This window comes from Microcebus murinus, chromosome 17 (genome assembly GCF_040939455.1).
Source record: "Microcebus murinus isolate Inina chromosome 17, M.murinus_Inina_mat1.0, whole genome shotgun sequence".
Taxonomy (NCBI): domain Eukaryota; kingdom Metazoa; phylum Chordata; class Mammalia; order Primates; family Cheirogaleidae; genus Microcebus; species Microcebus murinus.
Window position 1 is genome coordinate 56,202,520 of NC_134120.1, and position 16,220 is coordinate 56,218,739.

The 16,220-nt window shown below is 36.6% G+C and overlaps 1 protein-coding gene across 2 annotated transcripts in view; it reads right to left on the minus strand.

Annotated features, from left to right (window-relative positions):
• PIEZO2 (piezo type mechanosensitive ion channel component 2) overlaps window positions 1-16,220 on the minus strand; it is a 449,399-nt gene that overhangs the window by 115,632 nt on the left and 317,547 nt on the right. For both annotated transcript variants that reach the window (XM_012746201.2, XM_075993690.1), the window contains exons 14-17: window positions 6,296-6,419; window positions 4,499-4,797; window positions 2,579-2,727; window positions 256-429 (exon numbers count right to left, since the gene is read on the minus strand). In XM_012746201.2, the coding sequence (XP_012601655.2) occupies window positions 256-429; window positions 2,579-2,727; window positions 4,499-4,797; window positions 6,296-6,419 (746 nt within the window). The remainder of the gene's footprint in view (window positions 1-255; window positions 430-2,578; window positions 2,728-4,498; window positions 4,798-6,295; window positions 6,420-16,220) is intronic.

Genomic DNA, 16,220 nt, shown 5'->3' on the forward strand with positions numbered 1-16,220 from the left:
ATTTTAGTCTGTACAACTACTCTGAATCCACTCACAAGACTATCAAGTCACTTTAGTCACTACCAACTATTTCAGAGTGTATCATCAAATATTATACATTTTTTTTCTCTTTTTGTTTTCACTCACAAGTTGATACTCATGGAAAGTTCAAGGTTGGAACTTTAAGTTAGATTAATTGGCTTCTTGCAAGGTAGCCAATTAGGTAAGGTTTCAAGGCTGCCTTCCTAAGATATGTGCTTTATTTTATTCCCTCACCTGTAGATGGTGTTGTCTTCTTTGCTGGGAATGGACTTGAGGTCTGTGAGCTCAAGGAACCGGTCATGGAAATAGTGCAGGTGTAAAATGCACACCAGCAGAAAGGAGGTTGGGATGAATATTCGAGTGAATAGTTCAGCCACAGTAAACTGCTTTAAGCCAAGATCCTCAAGCCTGTAAAACAACAACAAAAATAATTAAAAAGAAGGGCCTTTCTTAGGCAATGAAGATATAGTCTCTTCATTATAAACTATGGCACAGTCTTACACTCCCTATATATTGTTGCATTCCTCTCTCCTGATTGGAATATTTGGCTTTTGTTCCCACCAAGCCAACTAACCTACTTTTACAACAGTCAGTAACAACCTCGACATTGCCAAATTCAATGACTACTTCTCTAGCTTTACTTAATTCAACCTCAAGTTCTTTTTTAAACAAGCCAGGTCTTGATGCTGTCACACTTGCTTGGTTTCTTGTTCTGCCACAATCTCTTCCTTTTCTATTGGACCTCTAGAGGCCAAAATATCCCCAGGACTCAGTTTTGGTCTCTTTTCTAGCTGTACTTTCCCCCTAGGTGATCTTGCCTAGTCCTGTGGATTTATATACCAACTTCATGCCAAGGACTCAAATGTGCATCTACAGTACTGCCTCCTTCCGTGGACTCTCAAACCCTAACTGCACAAGAAATTGGCTGTTTCACAGTTATTTCATATTTAGTGTTTTTAAAACAGTATTCTTGATTTCACTATTTTCCTTAGCAAAGCAGTTCTCTGCCCACCGCACCCACTCTAGTCTTCCCCAGAGAAATAAATGGTACAACTGTCCACCCTGTGCAAAACTGAGAAATCACGTTTCCTTGACTCTTTCCCTTCACATCTCATTCATCCACATTTATTTCAGCCTCTTAAGCACCTCTTAAATCTGGCAACTCCTGTTATCCAACACCAACTATTCTAGCAACTAATCTGGCAGCTCCTGTTATCCAACACCAAATATCTCCAACACCAACTATTCTAGCTGAAGACACCATCATTTCCCACAGGACCACTGCTGTTGCTCACTAGCTAGGCTTGTTGTTTCTACTCCCACACATCACTTTTTCTCAGGTAGTCAAGGGATCTTTAAAGATCGAAAAATTCTACCAAGAATAAAACACAAACCATACTATCTATTAAGTCATGCCTGTCCCAGGTGCCTGCCTGAACTCTCCCACTTCTTCTTTGTCCAGTCTCTTTGCTCCCAGCAGGGGAGCCTTCCTTCACTTCCTCCTGTGCACTGGGCCAAACCCTGACTTGCCCTAGGGCCTTTTCATGTGCTGGTATGGTCTTCCACAGCACAGCCTTCAACTCAGACACCTTTCCTAATACAAGCTCCTTTTTATCCTTCAGTGGGAGTTTCAACAACACCTCCTCAGTGAAGCCTGTCCTGATCACTCCATTTTTGGATAGTTTCCCCATTATTCACTACTTCGCCCTATTGTTTCCTTTACAGACCTGTCACACGTTGTAATTAACTTATTTTACATTAAGTAATCTTCTTGTTTGTCTCCTCTATAAGCGCCACAGGGCTTAGACTCTGTCTGTCCCATTTCCTGTCACATCTCCAAGCGCAAAACGGTGTCAGGCACACGGAAAGCATCCAATCGACATTTGTTGAATAGCCCCGTTAGTTACATTGGTCTAGCTACATGGTGATTCTTTCCTTTTAGACCGTTCTCCCAGTCGCTTCAATATACTCAGGTCAATTTCCAAGGCTGCTTGGATTTCTAAACTAATTTCAGAAGTGTATAGAAACAAATTAGAAAAGGATAGAGTGCTCTCTATAACGTGTGCAGGAAAAGCTATCTCATCATCACGAGTCCACCAGCACTGAGAGCAAGGTCTTGCTGGGCGGCACTCAGCACGCCTTAGAATCTCTGCACTAGCAGCAGCAGCGAGGAAAGTTAGCTGCTTTACGTTACGAGTCCACGAACCTACGAACTAGAGAATTCGGCTCCAATTCGGAGAGCAGGAAGTACAACTAAGTACTAAGCAGGGGTATTTCACATGCAACTGACATTAGAAAATGTCAATGTCATTTCATTAAGATGGATTTGAAAATTAATTTTTCAGTCAGTATTCTTGGAGTACCTACTATGTTCCAAGCTTAGGACTAGGTAGAGGGAACACAAAGATGACTAAGTTACAAATCCTGTTCTCAAGGAACTTATAGACATTGATGAATTATGTTTTACTAAAATCTTCTTTAAAGATGTTTTGAACAATATGCATTCCAGTTTTTATCCTGTTTCTCATTTTCACAACCCATTGTACGCCAAGCTTACTTTTCCTTTTTCAGCCCAGTCATGTTTTGCCACAGGCCTGGGAAGTTTTCAAATTGATATGTGTATATAAAGATGAGCACCAGCATAGTGTAAATAACCACTGACATCCAAAAATATTTTAGAATTCTCCTCCACCACTCATAGTGTACCTGTGGATCAGATATTGAAAAACAAATGAGAAAAAAACCCAGTTTTAGAAAAACTCACAAAAATATCTGGCTTATTTAAGACAACTGATTACATATACAAATGTTTGAAAATAAAGGCTATTTATTTCTAGTTTATATTCTGTTTCTAATATAGTTGAATGGATCAGGGTTAGAATCCCAGTTCTAGGTGTGAACTAAAATAAAATCTTAAGGCTCCCCCCTCCCCCGACTGGCTGACTGAATGGACCTCCTCTTGGCCAAGGGGATATCCTAAAACTAAATTGCCTCCTATGAGGAAGGAGGTCAGACATGCCTCATAATGCACCTCCCCTTATTGGAGACATCCTTTGTAAACCATTAACAGGTATAAGGCTACGCAAGACAAATCTGTAGGTCCTCAATTTATACAACAAATATATGTTCACGGCTTGTCTCTAATTAACAGCTCCTTATCTTAAAACATTCCAAGCCTTTAGACAAAGCTTCATGTCTTTAAGCAATTACAAGTCAAAAAATCTTTAAACCCACCTGTACCTTGTAGGCCCCCTGCTTTAAGATGGCCCACCTTTCCACATATTGATTTATGACTTTACCTGTAACCCCTGCCTCTCTGAAATGTATAAAACCAAATTGTAACCCACACAGTAATTCAACTTGCTCAAGGCTTCTTGGGTGTGGCTCCGTGTTATGGTCGTCAAATTTGGCTCAGAATAAATCTCTTTAAAATTATTTTATAGACTTTGGCTTCTTTTCTGTTGACACAGGTGGTTGCTGACTGTGTCTTTGGGCAAGTTGCTGGACCTTACTGAGCAACAGTTTCCTTCTCCGTAAGTACCTACTTTGCAGAGTTGTTATGATGGTGAAATAGATAATATTTACAAGGCTCCTAGCATGATATCTGGTTCAATGAATGGTCAGATAGGTGCTGCTCTCATTATAGTTATTATTAATGAGGAAAACTGCATAAGTTTTGAAATTCAAAGCAGTATTTGATGAACAAAAATGTGAAACAATCACAGAGAGAAGACAACTCTCTTTACTATAAGCTGTGGATACACATTAGAAAATATCTATACAGAATTTTAAAGAGTATTAAAAAGTTCATTGATTTCTATTGAGATATTTTTATCTTCATATATAATATACTCTTATTTATTATACTTGCTTTATCTGTTTTGTTAGCTACCTGCAAGGATATTTTATGGTTGCACACATTTCTATCATTGAGCTACCTTCTATCATTAAGTAAAACTGAGTTTGTGGAGAGGTCAATGCATTTTATATAATCTTTTATAAATTTTAATTAATGAAATACTGAAGCAGTCAATACAGTATACATATATATGTATATACACATGCATACACACATGCATGAATACATACATACACACATATAGTCTTCTGATTCCAAAGCCTGAAATGTAAGTTAGCTGAGAATCCGCTACTATTTTATATTATCTAGCCACTGCTTCTAAATTACTATTCAAAAATGTAATATAATTTTACTTATTTCTTTTTTTGATCAAGAATTTTTGAAAAACTTATGAACTTTTTTCTGACCTTTAAAGAATCTAAAATTTTAAAATAGTAAACAAGTTGAAAACAGTCATTTCCCATTTTTGGATTCTTAGGATATAATGTTTGAATCTCACCAATCACTTTACATGATATGTTCCTGGGATTATTAATTTAGAAACTCTGCAAAGGTGGCTCATATATGCTCCTGTGACAGATGTGAGAATTAAAAAATAGGGGACAATTGTCTACCTACCTGATACAAGGCCACACAGAACAGGAACAGCACCATGTAGATGATTTTGTACATGACGATTTTACCCTCAAAGCTGACAAAGAAGAACATGCCTCCACAGACATAGATCCAGTACTTGATGAACATGGCCACCACCAAGTTGCCCAGCACTTTCATGATGTCCTGGTCATCTTCTTCTTCTTCCTCTTCCTCTTCCTCCTTCTCTTCCTTCTTTCTCTCTTGCTTCTCTTCCTTGGCTTCCTCTTCTTCCTCCTCCTTTCTGGGCTCTCCTTCCACTTGGATGTCTTGAAGTTCCTCATCTTCAAAATAGAAAACTGAGCCATTATAATGAGCTGGATCCCCGACCAGATACAACTTTGACATTGTGTAATATATATGTGACATAGAAACATGAATTTTATGAGTTATTCCATGATTTGAATGAGTTTAGAGTGTTCAAATAAACAAGACACCATTCATCCTGAACTATAGTTTAAGAGAATATAAATTTGGTAATATCTTTATACTGATTTCTAAAAAATATCTTTTTCATTTCCAATATTTAATGATAACTTTAGTACTGCAGGATCTAGAAAAACGAATAGGCACTAATAGCACAAATAAAAATGATTATATCAATTTCAAATTCTAATTGTTTTCATGGTTTTAGAAAATCCAAGTAGCAATTTACTAAATGTCATGAATGCTAACAATCTTAACCAAAAAGCATGCCTTTAAATAAAAGTGTAAGAGTTAAAGCCAAATATAATTTAATTTAAATTAAGTTTAAAGAGCAATTGTATTTTAGGTTTAAAACAAGTTTATGCATTGAAATTAAGAACTTATTTTGTCTTGCTTTAAAAGATGCTAATACATAGGACTCATTTCAGGGTTACGAAGGCTTGTATTTGAATAATTTGAGTAATTATTTCAATTATAATTTTTGGATACTTTTGAATAATTCATTCAAACAACCAGTAGATTCATAGAGAGAGGGGAATGAACATGAAGTGAGGGGTGAGAACAACTATTGATCTCAAATTACCATCCTCTCCCAAAATTAACTGGTTAATTTAATCATTCTGTTGAACAGAGACATCCAAACTCATATAGGCAAGACTTAAATGTTATAGACAGACTTTTTCTGCTGAAAAATAACTCAATGGTCAGGTCTAAATAGGAAACTATATTTAAAAAAAAGTTGATCTGTGTTGGTTTTCTTATAGTTACCAGTTCAATCTTAAGGCTACCAGCCCAGTTTCTGTGGACTCTTACAGTCTCCTTTTTAAAGACTATACTACTTAACTTCACTAATATTCTCCATTCCATTCTATAAACATTAAACACATTTATTGTTATCTCTAGGGAGCTAATTCTTATTTTACTTACACAGAAGGTCTAAAACTATAAAGGTGATAATAACATCATTTTCTTTTTTTTCTTTTTACTTTGTGGTATGTTATTTTTAGGAAAAGAGAAGATTTGAATTTAAAAGATTTGAGTCAGTTTCTTGGTTCCAATACTCAGTAAAAGCATGACCTTGGAGAAATCATTCAATTTCTCTGAGTCTCTCTTTCTTCTTCCATTGGGAATCACTTTCTTAAGAATCAAATGGCACATTTTTAAAAACCCATTGTGAACTCTCATGTGTATTCTCAAAGTCACATACTATAATAATGTTATTTATTGCTTCAATGTCCATATTTGGCTCCCACCAAGTCTGAAGCATAGAGGCTTTCTGATGTATTTTCAGGGTCTTTCTCTTTAACTGTGCTAAGCATAAAAATCTCCAATCACACACTGTCCACACTAATTTACCTTTTTCTTCGTTTTCCTGACTGCCAATTTTGACTTCAGATAAAAGGGCTTCCTTTTCTTGAAGAGCTTTTTGCTCTGTGAGGTGCTGCCTCAGAAGCAGCCAAAAAGTAATAGTGAAAAGAATCTGAAATTAGAGAAGTAGCAAAACAAGAATTAAGCAATCATTTGAAGTACAAACAAATTTCAACAATATAAATCTCCTTACATGTCAGTGGGAGCACAATAAGAGATACAGTTCAGCTGAAATTCACTGCTTTTTTTGGATATAAATTTATGGGGTACAAGTGTAATTTTATTACATGGATATATTGTGTAGTGGTGAAGCCTGGGCTTTTAGGGTACCCATCGCCTGAATAATGTATATCATACCCATTAAGTAATTTCTCATCACCCACCTCCTTCTCACCCCCCACCCTTGCATGTCTCTATTGTCCATTAGTAGATGTTATTTAGCTCCCACTTATAAGTGAAGAACCTGTGGTATTTCTCTTTCTGTTTCTGAGTTGTTTCACTTAAGATAACAGCCTCCAATTCTATCCATGTTGCTGCAAAAGACATGATTTCATTCTCTCTCTCTCTCTCTCTCTCTCTCTCACTCTCTCTCTCTCTCTCTCTCTTTTTTTTTTTTCTTGAGATAGGATCTTGTTCTGTTGCTTGGGCTAGAGGCTAGAGTGCAGCTGCATCATCATAGCTCACTGCAATTTCAAACTCCTGAACTCAGGTGATCCTTTTGCCTCGGCCTCCTGAGTAGCTGTCATTATAGATGTGTACCACAACACCTGGCTAATTTCTTTTTATTTTGTAGAGACAAGGTCTCCTTATGTTGCCCAGGCTGGTCTGGAACTCCTGGCCTCAAGCAATCCTGTCAGCTTCACAAAGTGGTGGGATTGCAGGTGTGAGCCATTATTCCCAGCTGATTTCATTCTTTTTATGACTGAATAGTATTCCACTGTGTTTATGTACCATATTTTCTTTATACCAATCATCTGTTGATGAACATTTAGGTTGATTCCATGTCTTTGCTATTGTGAATAGTGCTGCAATAAGCATACGAGTGTAGGAATCTTTTTGATATGACGATTTCTTTTCCTTTGGGGATACTCAGTAGTGGGATTGCTGGATCAAATAGTAGTTTTATTTTTAGTTCTTTGAGAAATTTCCATACTGTTCTCCAGTGAGGTTCCATTAATTTACATTCCCAGCATCAGTTTATAGCATTCCCTTTTCTCTGCATCTTTACCAACATCTGCTATTTTTTTGTCTTTTTAATAATAGCCATACATACTGGTTGAAGATGATATCTCATTATGGTTTTAATTTTCATTTCTTTGATGACTAATGATGTTGAGCATTTTTTCCTGTGCTTGGCCATTTGTATGTCTTTTTTTGAAAAATGTCTATTTGTGTCCTTTGCCCACGTTTTAATGGAATTGTTTTTGTTGTTATTGTTGAGTTGTTTGAGTTCCTTGTAAATTCTGGATATTATTTCCCTGTTGGATACATAGTTTGCAAATATTTCTGCAGATTGTCTGTTTACTTGTTTATTTCATTTGTTGTGTAGAAGCTTTTTAGTTTAATTAAGTCTCATTTGTCTATTTTTGTTTATGTTGCCTGTGTTTTTGAGGTGTTAGTCATGAATTCTTTGCCTAGACCAAAGTCCAGAAAAGTTTTCACTAGGTTTACTTTCAGTATTTTTACAGTTCAGGTCTTAAACTTAAGTCTTTAATCCATCTTTAGTTAATTTTTGTATATGGTGAGAGAGAGAGAGGTCCAGTTTCATTTTGCATGTGGCAATCCAAATATCCCAGCATCATTTATTGAAAAGGTGTCCTTTCCCCAGTGTATGTTTTTGTCGACTTTGTCAAAGATCAGTTGGCTGTAGATATGTGGCTTTATTTCTGGGTTATCTATTCTGTTCCATTGATCTATGTGTTTATTTTTATGCCAGTACCACACTTTTCTGGTTACTATAGACTTGCAGTATAATTTAAAGTCAAGTAATGTGATGTCTCCAGATTTATTCTTTTTGCTTAGGATTGCTTTGACTATTCAGGCTCTTTTTTAGTTCCATATGAATTTTAGGATTGTTTTTTCTGATTATGTGAAAAATGATGTTGGTATTTGAAAGAGAATGCATTGAATTGGTAGATTGCTTTGGGAAGTATGGTCATTTTAATGATTGATATTAATTCTTCTGATCCCTGAGCATGGGATGTTTTTCCATTTGTTTGTAACATCTACAATTTCTTTCATCATTTTTTTGTAGTTTTCCTTGTAGAGATCTTTTGCATCCTTGGTTAAATATAGTCCTAGGTATATATATTTTTTGTAGCTATTAAAAGTGGGATTGCCTTCTTGATTTGGTTCTCTGCTTGATCACTACTGATATATAGAAAAATTATTGATTTTTGTACCTTGATTTTGTATACTGAAACTATACTGAATTCATTTATCAAATTTGAGAGTTTTTTTGGTGGGTTTCCTGGTATAAGAACATATCATATAAGTGAACAGGGATAATTTGACTTCCTCTTTTCCAATTTGCATGCCTTTTATTTTTTTCTCTTGTCTGATTGCTCTGTTAGGACTTCTAGTATTATTTTAAATAGGAGTAGTGAAAGTGAACATCTTTGTTTTGTCCCAGTTCTTACAGAGAATGTTTTCAACTATGGCTTTGTTGTATACGGCTTTTATTATTTTGAGGTATTTTTCCTCTACAGCTACTTTGCTGAGGGTCTCTATCATAAAGGATGTTGAATTTTCTGCATCTATTGAAATGATCATAAAGGTTTTGTCCTTAATTCTGTTTATGGGATGTATCACACTTATTGGATTTGCATAGATAAACCATCCTTGCATCTCTGGTATAAAACTCACTTGATTATGGTGTAGTCTCTTTTTTATGGGCTGTTGGATTCACTCTACTAGTTTTTGTTGAGGAGTTCTGTGTTTATGTTTGTCAGGGTATTGGTCTATAGTTTTCTTTCTTTGTCTGGCTTTTGTATCAGTGTGATACTGGCCTTGTAAATGAGTTAGGGAGGATTCCCTACTTCTCAATTTTTGGGAACAGTTTCAGGAGAATTCTTTGTAGCTTTAGTAGAATTCAACTATGAATCCCTCTGGTCCTGGGCATTTTTTGGTGGGAAACTTTTTATTACTGTTTCAATCTTGCTACTCATTATTGGTCTGTTCAGGAGTTCTATTTCTTTCTGGTTCAATCTTGAGACGTTGTATATTTTCAGGAATTTATCCATTTCCTCTAGGTTTTCTAGTTTGTGAGTATATAGCTGTTGATAATAATCTTTGGTGATCTTTTGCATTTCTGTGGTGTCAGTTATAATGTTTCCTTTCTTCATTTCCAATTGTTTATTTGGTTCTGCTCTCTCCTTTTCTTAGTCAGTCTAGCTAGTAATTTATCAATTATATTTATCTTTTGAAGAACAAACTTTTCACTTCATTGATCCTTTGTGATTTTTTGATATCTATTTCATTAGTTTTTTGATCTTTATATTGTTTTTCTTCTGTTAACTTTGGGTTTGGTTTGTTCTTGTTTTTCTAGCTCCTTGTGGTATGATATTAGGTTAGGTTGTTAATTTGTGATCTTTCTAATTGTTTGATGTAGCTATTTATAATGCTATAAATTTACCTCTTAGTACTGCTTTTTTTCAGTATCCCAGAGATTTTGAAATGTTGTGTTTCCATTTTTATTCATTTAAAATTTTTTTAAATTTCCATTTTAAATTTTTTCATTGACCCGATGATCTTTCAGAAGCATGTCATTTAATTTCCATGTATTTGTATAGTTTCCTAAGTTCCTGTTGGTATCAGTTTCTAGTCTTATTCCACTGTGTTCTGAGATACTTGATATAATTTTGATTTTTTAAAAATTTGTAGTGACTTGTTTTGTGGCCTAAGCTATGGTCTACCTTGGAGAATGTTCCATGTGCTGATGAGAAGAATGCATATTCTGCAGTTGTTGGGTACAACGTTCTATAAATTCTATTAAGTCTGTTAAGTACATTCGGTCTAAAGTCCAATTTAAGTCTGATGTTTCTTTCCTGATTTTCTCTCTCAATGATCTGTCTAGTGCTGTGAGTGGGGTGTTTAAGGCCCCCCAAAATATTGCATTGCTATCCATCTCTTTGTTTGGTCTGGTAATATTTATGAATCTGGGTGCTCTGGTGGACATTAGAATTACTATATAGTCTTAATGAATTGATCCCTTTATCATTATTCTTTTCATTTATTTTTTTTTTCAGAATATTATGGGCATAAAAATGTTAAGGTTACGTATATTGCCCTTCCCTCCCTCCCCCCTCGAGTCAGAGCTTCAAGCGTGTCCATCCCCCAGTTGGTGGGCATCATACTCATTATGTATGTATATACCTATCCCCTCCCCCCCCACCTGCCTGACACCCAATAAATGTTATTCCTATATATCTACTTAGGTGTTCTTTATCATTATTTAATACAATGACCTTCTTTGTATTTTTATATTGTTTTTGATTTAAAACTACTCCTGATTGCTTTTGGTTTCCGTTTATGTGGAATATCTTTCAACCTATTTACTTTCAGTCTGCATATGTGTTTACATATAAAGTGAGTATCTTATAAGCAGCATAGTTGGATTATATATTTTTATCCATTCCACAAATCTATATATTTTAAGTGGAACATTTAATCTATTAACATTCAAGGTTGATATTAAAATGTAAAGTATTGTTCCTGTTACATTGTTAATTGCTATCTGTTTTATGAATTCGTTGTTTTGATCTTTTTCTCTGTTTATCTTTGCGATTTGGTGGAACTCCATTTTGTTGTATTTGATTTCTTTCTCTCCCTTTTGTTCAGTTGTTTTATATGACCTATGAGTTTTATACTTTCATTTATTTTTATGATGGCAAATATCAACTTTTCATTTCCATTTTTAGGACATCTTTAAGCATTTCTTGTAGGGCTGATCTAAAGGTGATAAATCCACTCAGTGTTTGCTTGTGCAGGAAAGACTTTATTTCTCCTTCATTTATGAAGTTCAATCTAGGTGAATCTAAAATTATTTATAGGCAATTTTTTTCTTTCAGGACTTTGAAAATCTCATCCTATTTTCTTCTGGCTTGTAAAGTTTCTGCTAAGAAGTCACCTAGTAGTCTGATAGGTTCCTTTATAGGTGAATAAACACTCTTTTGCTGATTTTAAAATCCTTTTCTTCGTGCTGACTTCAGACAGTCTGATGACTATATGGTGCAATGAAGTTCATTTATAATGTATTTTCCTGGGGATACTTGGGCCTCCTGTATCTTCATGTCTAAATCTGTTGCTAAACTTGGGACACTTTTGACAATCATTTCCTTAAACAGTTTTTCTAAACTTTTAAATTTTTCTTCCCTCTCGGCCATACCAATAATTTATAAGTTCAGTTCTTTATGTAGTCCTATACATCTTAAAGGCTTTTTTCATTCTTTTCTTTAATTTTTATTTTTTCATTTTTTTCTGACTCAATTAATTCAAAAGACCTGTCTTCAAGTTCGGAGATTCTTTCTTCCTTTTGGTGTAGACTATTGTTTTATCTTTCAAATGTATTTTATAATTCCTTTAATGAAATTTTCATTTCCAGAATTTCTGTTAGGGTTTTTCTAAGTTATTTATCTCCTTGACAAATTTCTTGTTCATATCCTGATTTGATTTTCTGATTTCTTTGTACTGATTTTCATATTTCTCTTTCATCTCATTGAGCTTCTTTAAAATCAATATTTTCACTTCTTTATATGGCATTTTGAGGATATTTTTGGGGGTTGGGATCTATTGCTAGAGAATTATTGTGTTTCTTTCAGGATGACATAATATCTTGCTTTTAAATACTTTTTGTATCTTTACACTGATTTCTGTGCATCTGGAGAAACAGTTGCTTCTTCTTTCTCATTTTTAAATTTACTTTCATTGGAGTAGACCTTTTTTCTTGAAGATGTAACTATGATGTATGTTGGGAAGGGCCATTTGGCATTTCTTCTTGGGGTGTTCAGTGGCAAAGACTCTGTATGATTTCTTTATTATAAATATGCTGGCTCTCTCAAATGCCAGTTGTAGTGGTTGTGTACCAAGTGGGTGAGCAAGTTCATGACCCCTTGAGTAGCCAGGGTGGCATGGATGATGGTGGTAGCAGAGTTTGTGAGAAGCTTCTCTTGTTCTTTAGCACTGTGCAGTTATGTCGGCAGATGTTGTAAAATGGGCTGTGCAGGTTGACCTCTGGTCCAATAAGTAGCACTTGCAGGTAAGAGCCAGCTCAGTGGTAGAAGAAGGGTTTATGCCCAACTTCTACTAACTGGCAGAAGGACTTGAGTGTCCCAATAGTGGGCTGGGCCATGGAATGCCCAAGGGCCTGGGTCTTGTGCTCTGTCTCAGTGGGGGTGAGGATGAAGCTAAGCAAAGCTGGACCAGACAAGCCTGAATTTATGCCCCCCCCCATGGCAGGTGCAAGCACTAGCCCTGATGGGGGCTTTAGGGCAGACCTAAGGCCCTTGGGGAAGTCCCCAGGTGAGGAGCAACCACTGCTGTGCTTAGGTTTCAGCATGGGGTAATTCCAGTGCCATAGCATAGCAAGCGGGAGTGGGACCTGCTTCTCTCTCACTCTCTCATATCCCAGACCTGGCGAGGCTCACTCCCACATCCTGACTGTGACAGTCAGTTAGGATATTTATCCACTGTAGTTTGATTCCAGTTTGCACTGCTGCCCTGGGACATGGGAGTCACTGCCTGGGTCAATACCACTCCCCACTGGCAACTCTCCTCCTGCTCTAGTCCCAGTGTGTGCAGGGGTGAAGGAATGAAGGTTCCAGCACCAGCAGCTACACTTGTTTTTTAGTTCTGGCTCCAGGATACACTACCCTGCTCAAGCCCCAAATCTCCAAGCCCCAGCCTGAGTTTCTCTTGCCAGCAGCTGCTGCCACTGCTAGCTCCCAGGACCTGTGCAGCTTGCTATGAGCTGGGATCGAGAACAACAATCTTCTACAAGTGTGCAGGTCTGAGGAAGCATGTAGGACACTTTTCAGAGCAGTTCCTTCTCACAGTCTCCTGGCCACTCCCTAAGTTAGCACCAGGGCTCAGGAGGGTCCTGTGGCCTGGACTGCATGATTCCCTAGTAGGAAACAGGGTCACAGAGAGACACTCGCTCATTCTCCCCAGTAGCAGGGATTCACTCCTGGTTTTCAACCAGTCCCAGCAATACAGGCTGCCTGCTCTACTTCTCATTCCCAGATTCTGGAGTTTCCTTCTGGTTTTCTGTTGAACTCTCATGTTCCTTCTCGGGTAAATGTTTGCAGCATGACTGCTTGCATGCTATTTTGGTCCTGGTAAGTGGATTAAGCATCCTGGAAGAGCCTCTGGTCATCCACCTTCTGAAATTCACTGCTTTTAAATCCCTTTCCTGAGGATGCATGCATACCTGTGTCGGGTGCCAGGAGCACATTCAACACTGTGCAAGGCCCTGAGGAAGATGCACCAGACTGTCCAATTACTTCCATCTGGGCAGGAAATCAACTCCAGCAAGTGGCCTCCCTCAAGATGTTCATCCTTGGTTGTTTTCCACTTGACTGTGATGTCATTACAATTGTAAAAGAAGATACACTCCTTGTATAAATACTCCATTGACTCTGCAATGTTTCTTATTTTGAAGGACTCCGCAGATGAAAAAAATAAAATTTCATCCCAGAAAATAGAACCCCTTGCTGTTTCTATTAATCTTTGAAGCTGAAGGAAAAATAGTTCTAAGTGCCCAGACTTTTATATTAGCACTTCCTCAAGGACTAGGAAAAAAACTTATGATTTTGGGGAGCTCCATTCTTTAGGAGTATAGTACCTAGAAAATAGTGTTTCTAAAAATATATTTATTGAATATATGGGGTAATTCCAGTGCCATAGCATAGCAAGCGGGAGTGGGACCTGCTTCTCTTTCACTCTCTCATATCCCAGACCTGGCGAGGCTCGCTCCCACATCCTGACTGTGACAGTCAGTTAGGATATTTATTCACTGTAGTTTGATTCCAGTTTGCACTGCTGCCCTGGGACATGGGAGTCACTGCCTGGGTCAATACCACTCCCCACTGGCAATATTCACATACGATACCATATCACATATCATATGACATACCATGCAATTCACTCATTTGAAGTGTACAACTCAGTGGTTCCTAGCATATTCACACAGTTGTGCGATTACTGCAATCAATTTTAAAACATTTTCATGCCCCCAAAAAGAAGCCCCATAAAAGTTCCTCCTTTTCTCCCCATCTAAGTCCTAGTCAATTGCTAATTTAACTTTTTGTCTCTATAGATTTGCCTAATCTGGTACTTTATGTAAATGGATTAATATAATATGTATTCTTTTGAATGCAGATTTCATTACTTAGCATAATGTTTTCAAGGTTTATCCATTTTGTAGCATGTACAGGGCCTTATTCTTTTTAATTACCAAATAATATTCCACGGTATGGCCATACGACATGTTATTTATCCATATTCATCAGTTGATGGGCATTTAGTTTGTTTCTATATTTTCAGCTATGATGGATCATGCTCCCAAGAACATTCATGTGCAAGTTTTCATGTGAACATATGTTTTCAATTCTCTTGGGTATATATAAATCTAGGGCTGGAATTGCTGGTTTTATGAAAATTCTATGTTTAACATTTTGAGGAACTGACACGGTATTTTCCAAAGTTGTTATACCATCTTACATTCCCACCAGCAGTATGTGATAGTACCAATTTTCCCACATCCTCAGTACATTTGTTATTATTTATCTTTTTAAATTATAGCCATACTAGTGGATATGAAGTGGTATCTCATTGTGGTTCATAGTATGAATAGGATTTTTGTAAATATTTGGCAAAGAAATGAAAAGAATAAATAGGTAAATGAATGGGTCATTTTCATTTTGAATTGCCCCCTTAACTATCCATAAATGTCCATTTATCATTTACTTTCAACATAAACCAGTGCCAGTAAGTCCTGGTAAATGTTCCCAGGATCTAATGAAATCAAGAACCAGAGTGCCTACATTTCTGAAAATCTGGCATTAAAATGCCAGAAGTCACTATGAATCAAACTATAGCTGCAAATTGAGAAAGAAATCTGTTTCTCTAATGCATTTCTTACTCAGAGAGGCCAGGAGTAATTGGGGGCAGGTGGGATATCCTTCCTAGGGAAGGCGAGTTAAAAGCCAGTTTTGAAGGCAGCAGTTGATATGGTTTGATGGAGCCTGGAATGAGACACACTTATGACTGTTGCAAAGCTGTTCAGAATGGCTCCACAGGAGGTGTTCAGACCCTCACGTACTAAGGCTGGTTTCTTCTCTCTTATTTTTTAACACACTGACTCATCTGGTACTCTGTAAGCAGTGTATGTTTAATAATATGTTTTTATAAATCTTATTGTGATAGAGATTGTATGAGCTTGGAGTTGTGTTGTTATTGTCTATCACAAAATCTTGCTTTTTTTTGTTTTTGGACTCCTAGATACTTTAAAATATAAGTGCATAATTTCCCAGAATCACTTTTTTTTTTTACAGGTAACAAATTATTTTCTTAGTAATGTTTTCCTCCCTAAGAACTGTTAATTTTAGATTAGATGGGTGAGTATTCAACTAATTATTGGCATGCATTTTTAGAAATCTCATTGTTATTCTGAGTCAGGTTGTAATGGATTTATACAATCAAAAGAATAAGATTTTGAATTTCTCTTATAGAAAAACCTAACTTACCAGTTGTGTGTGAGTGTGTGTGTCTCTCTGTGTGTGTCTGTGTTAAAGGGGAAAAAGAGGGAGGGGAGATAAAAGAAAGGACTATTAAATAAAGGTGACTTGTACATGGGAGTATTAAGAAAGATTTTGAGCATGGAGTATGGTTTGGAAGAAAAGCAGGGTTGTGTAGG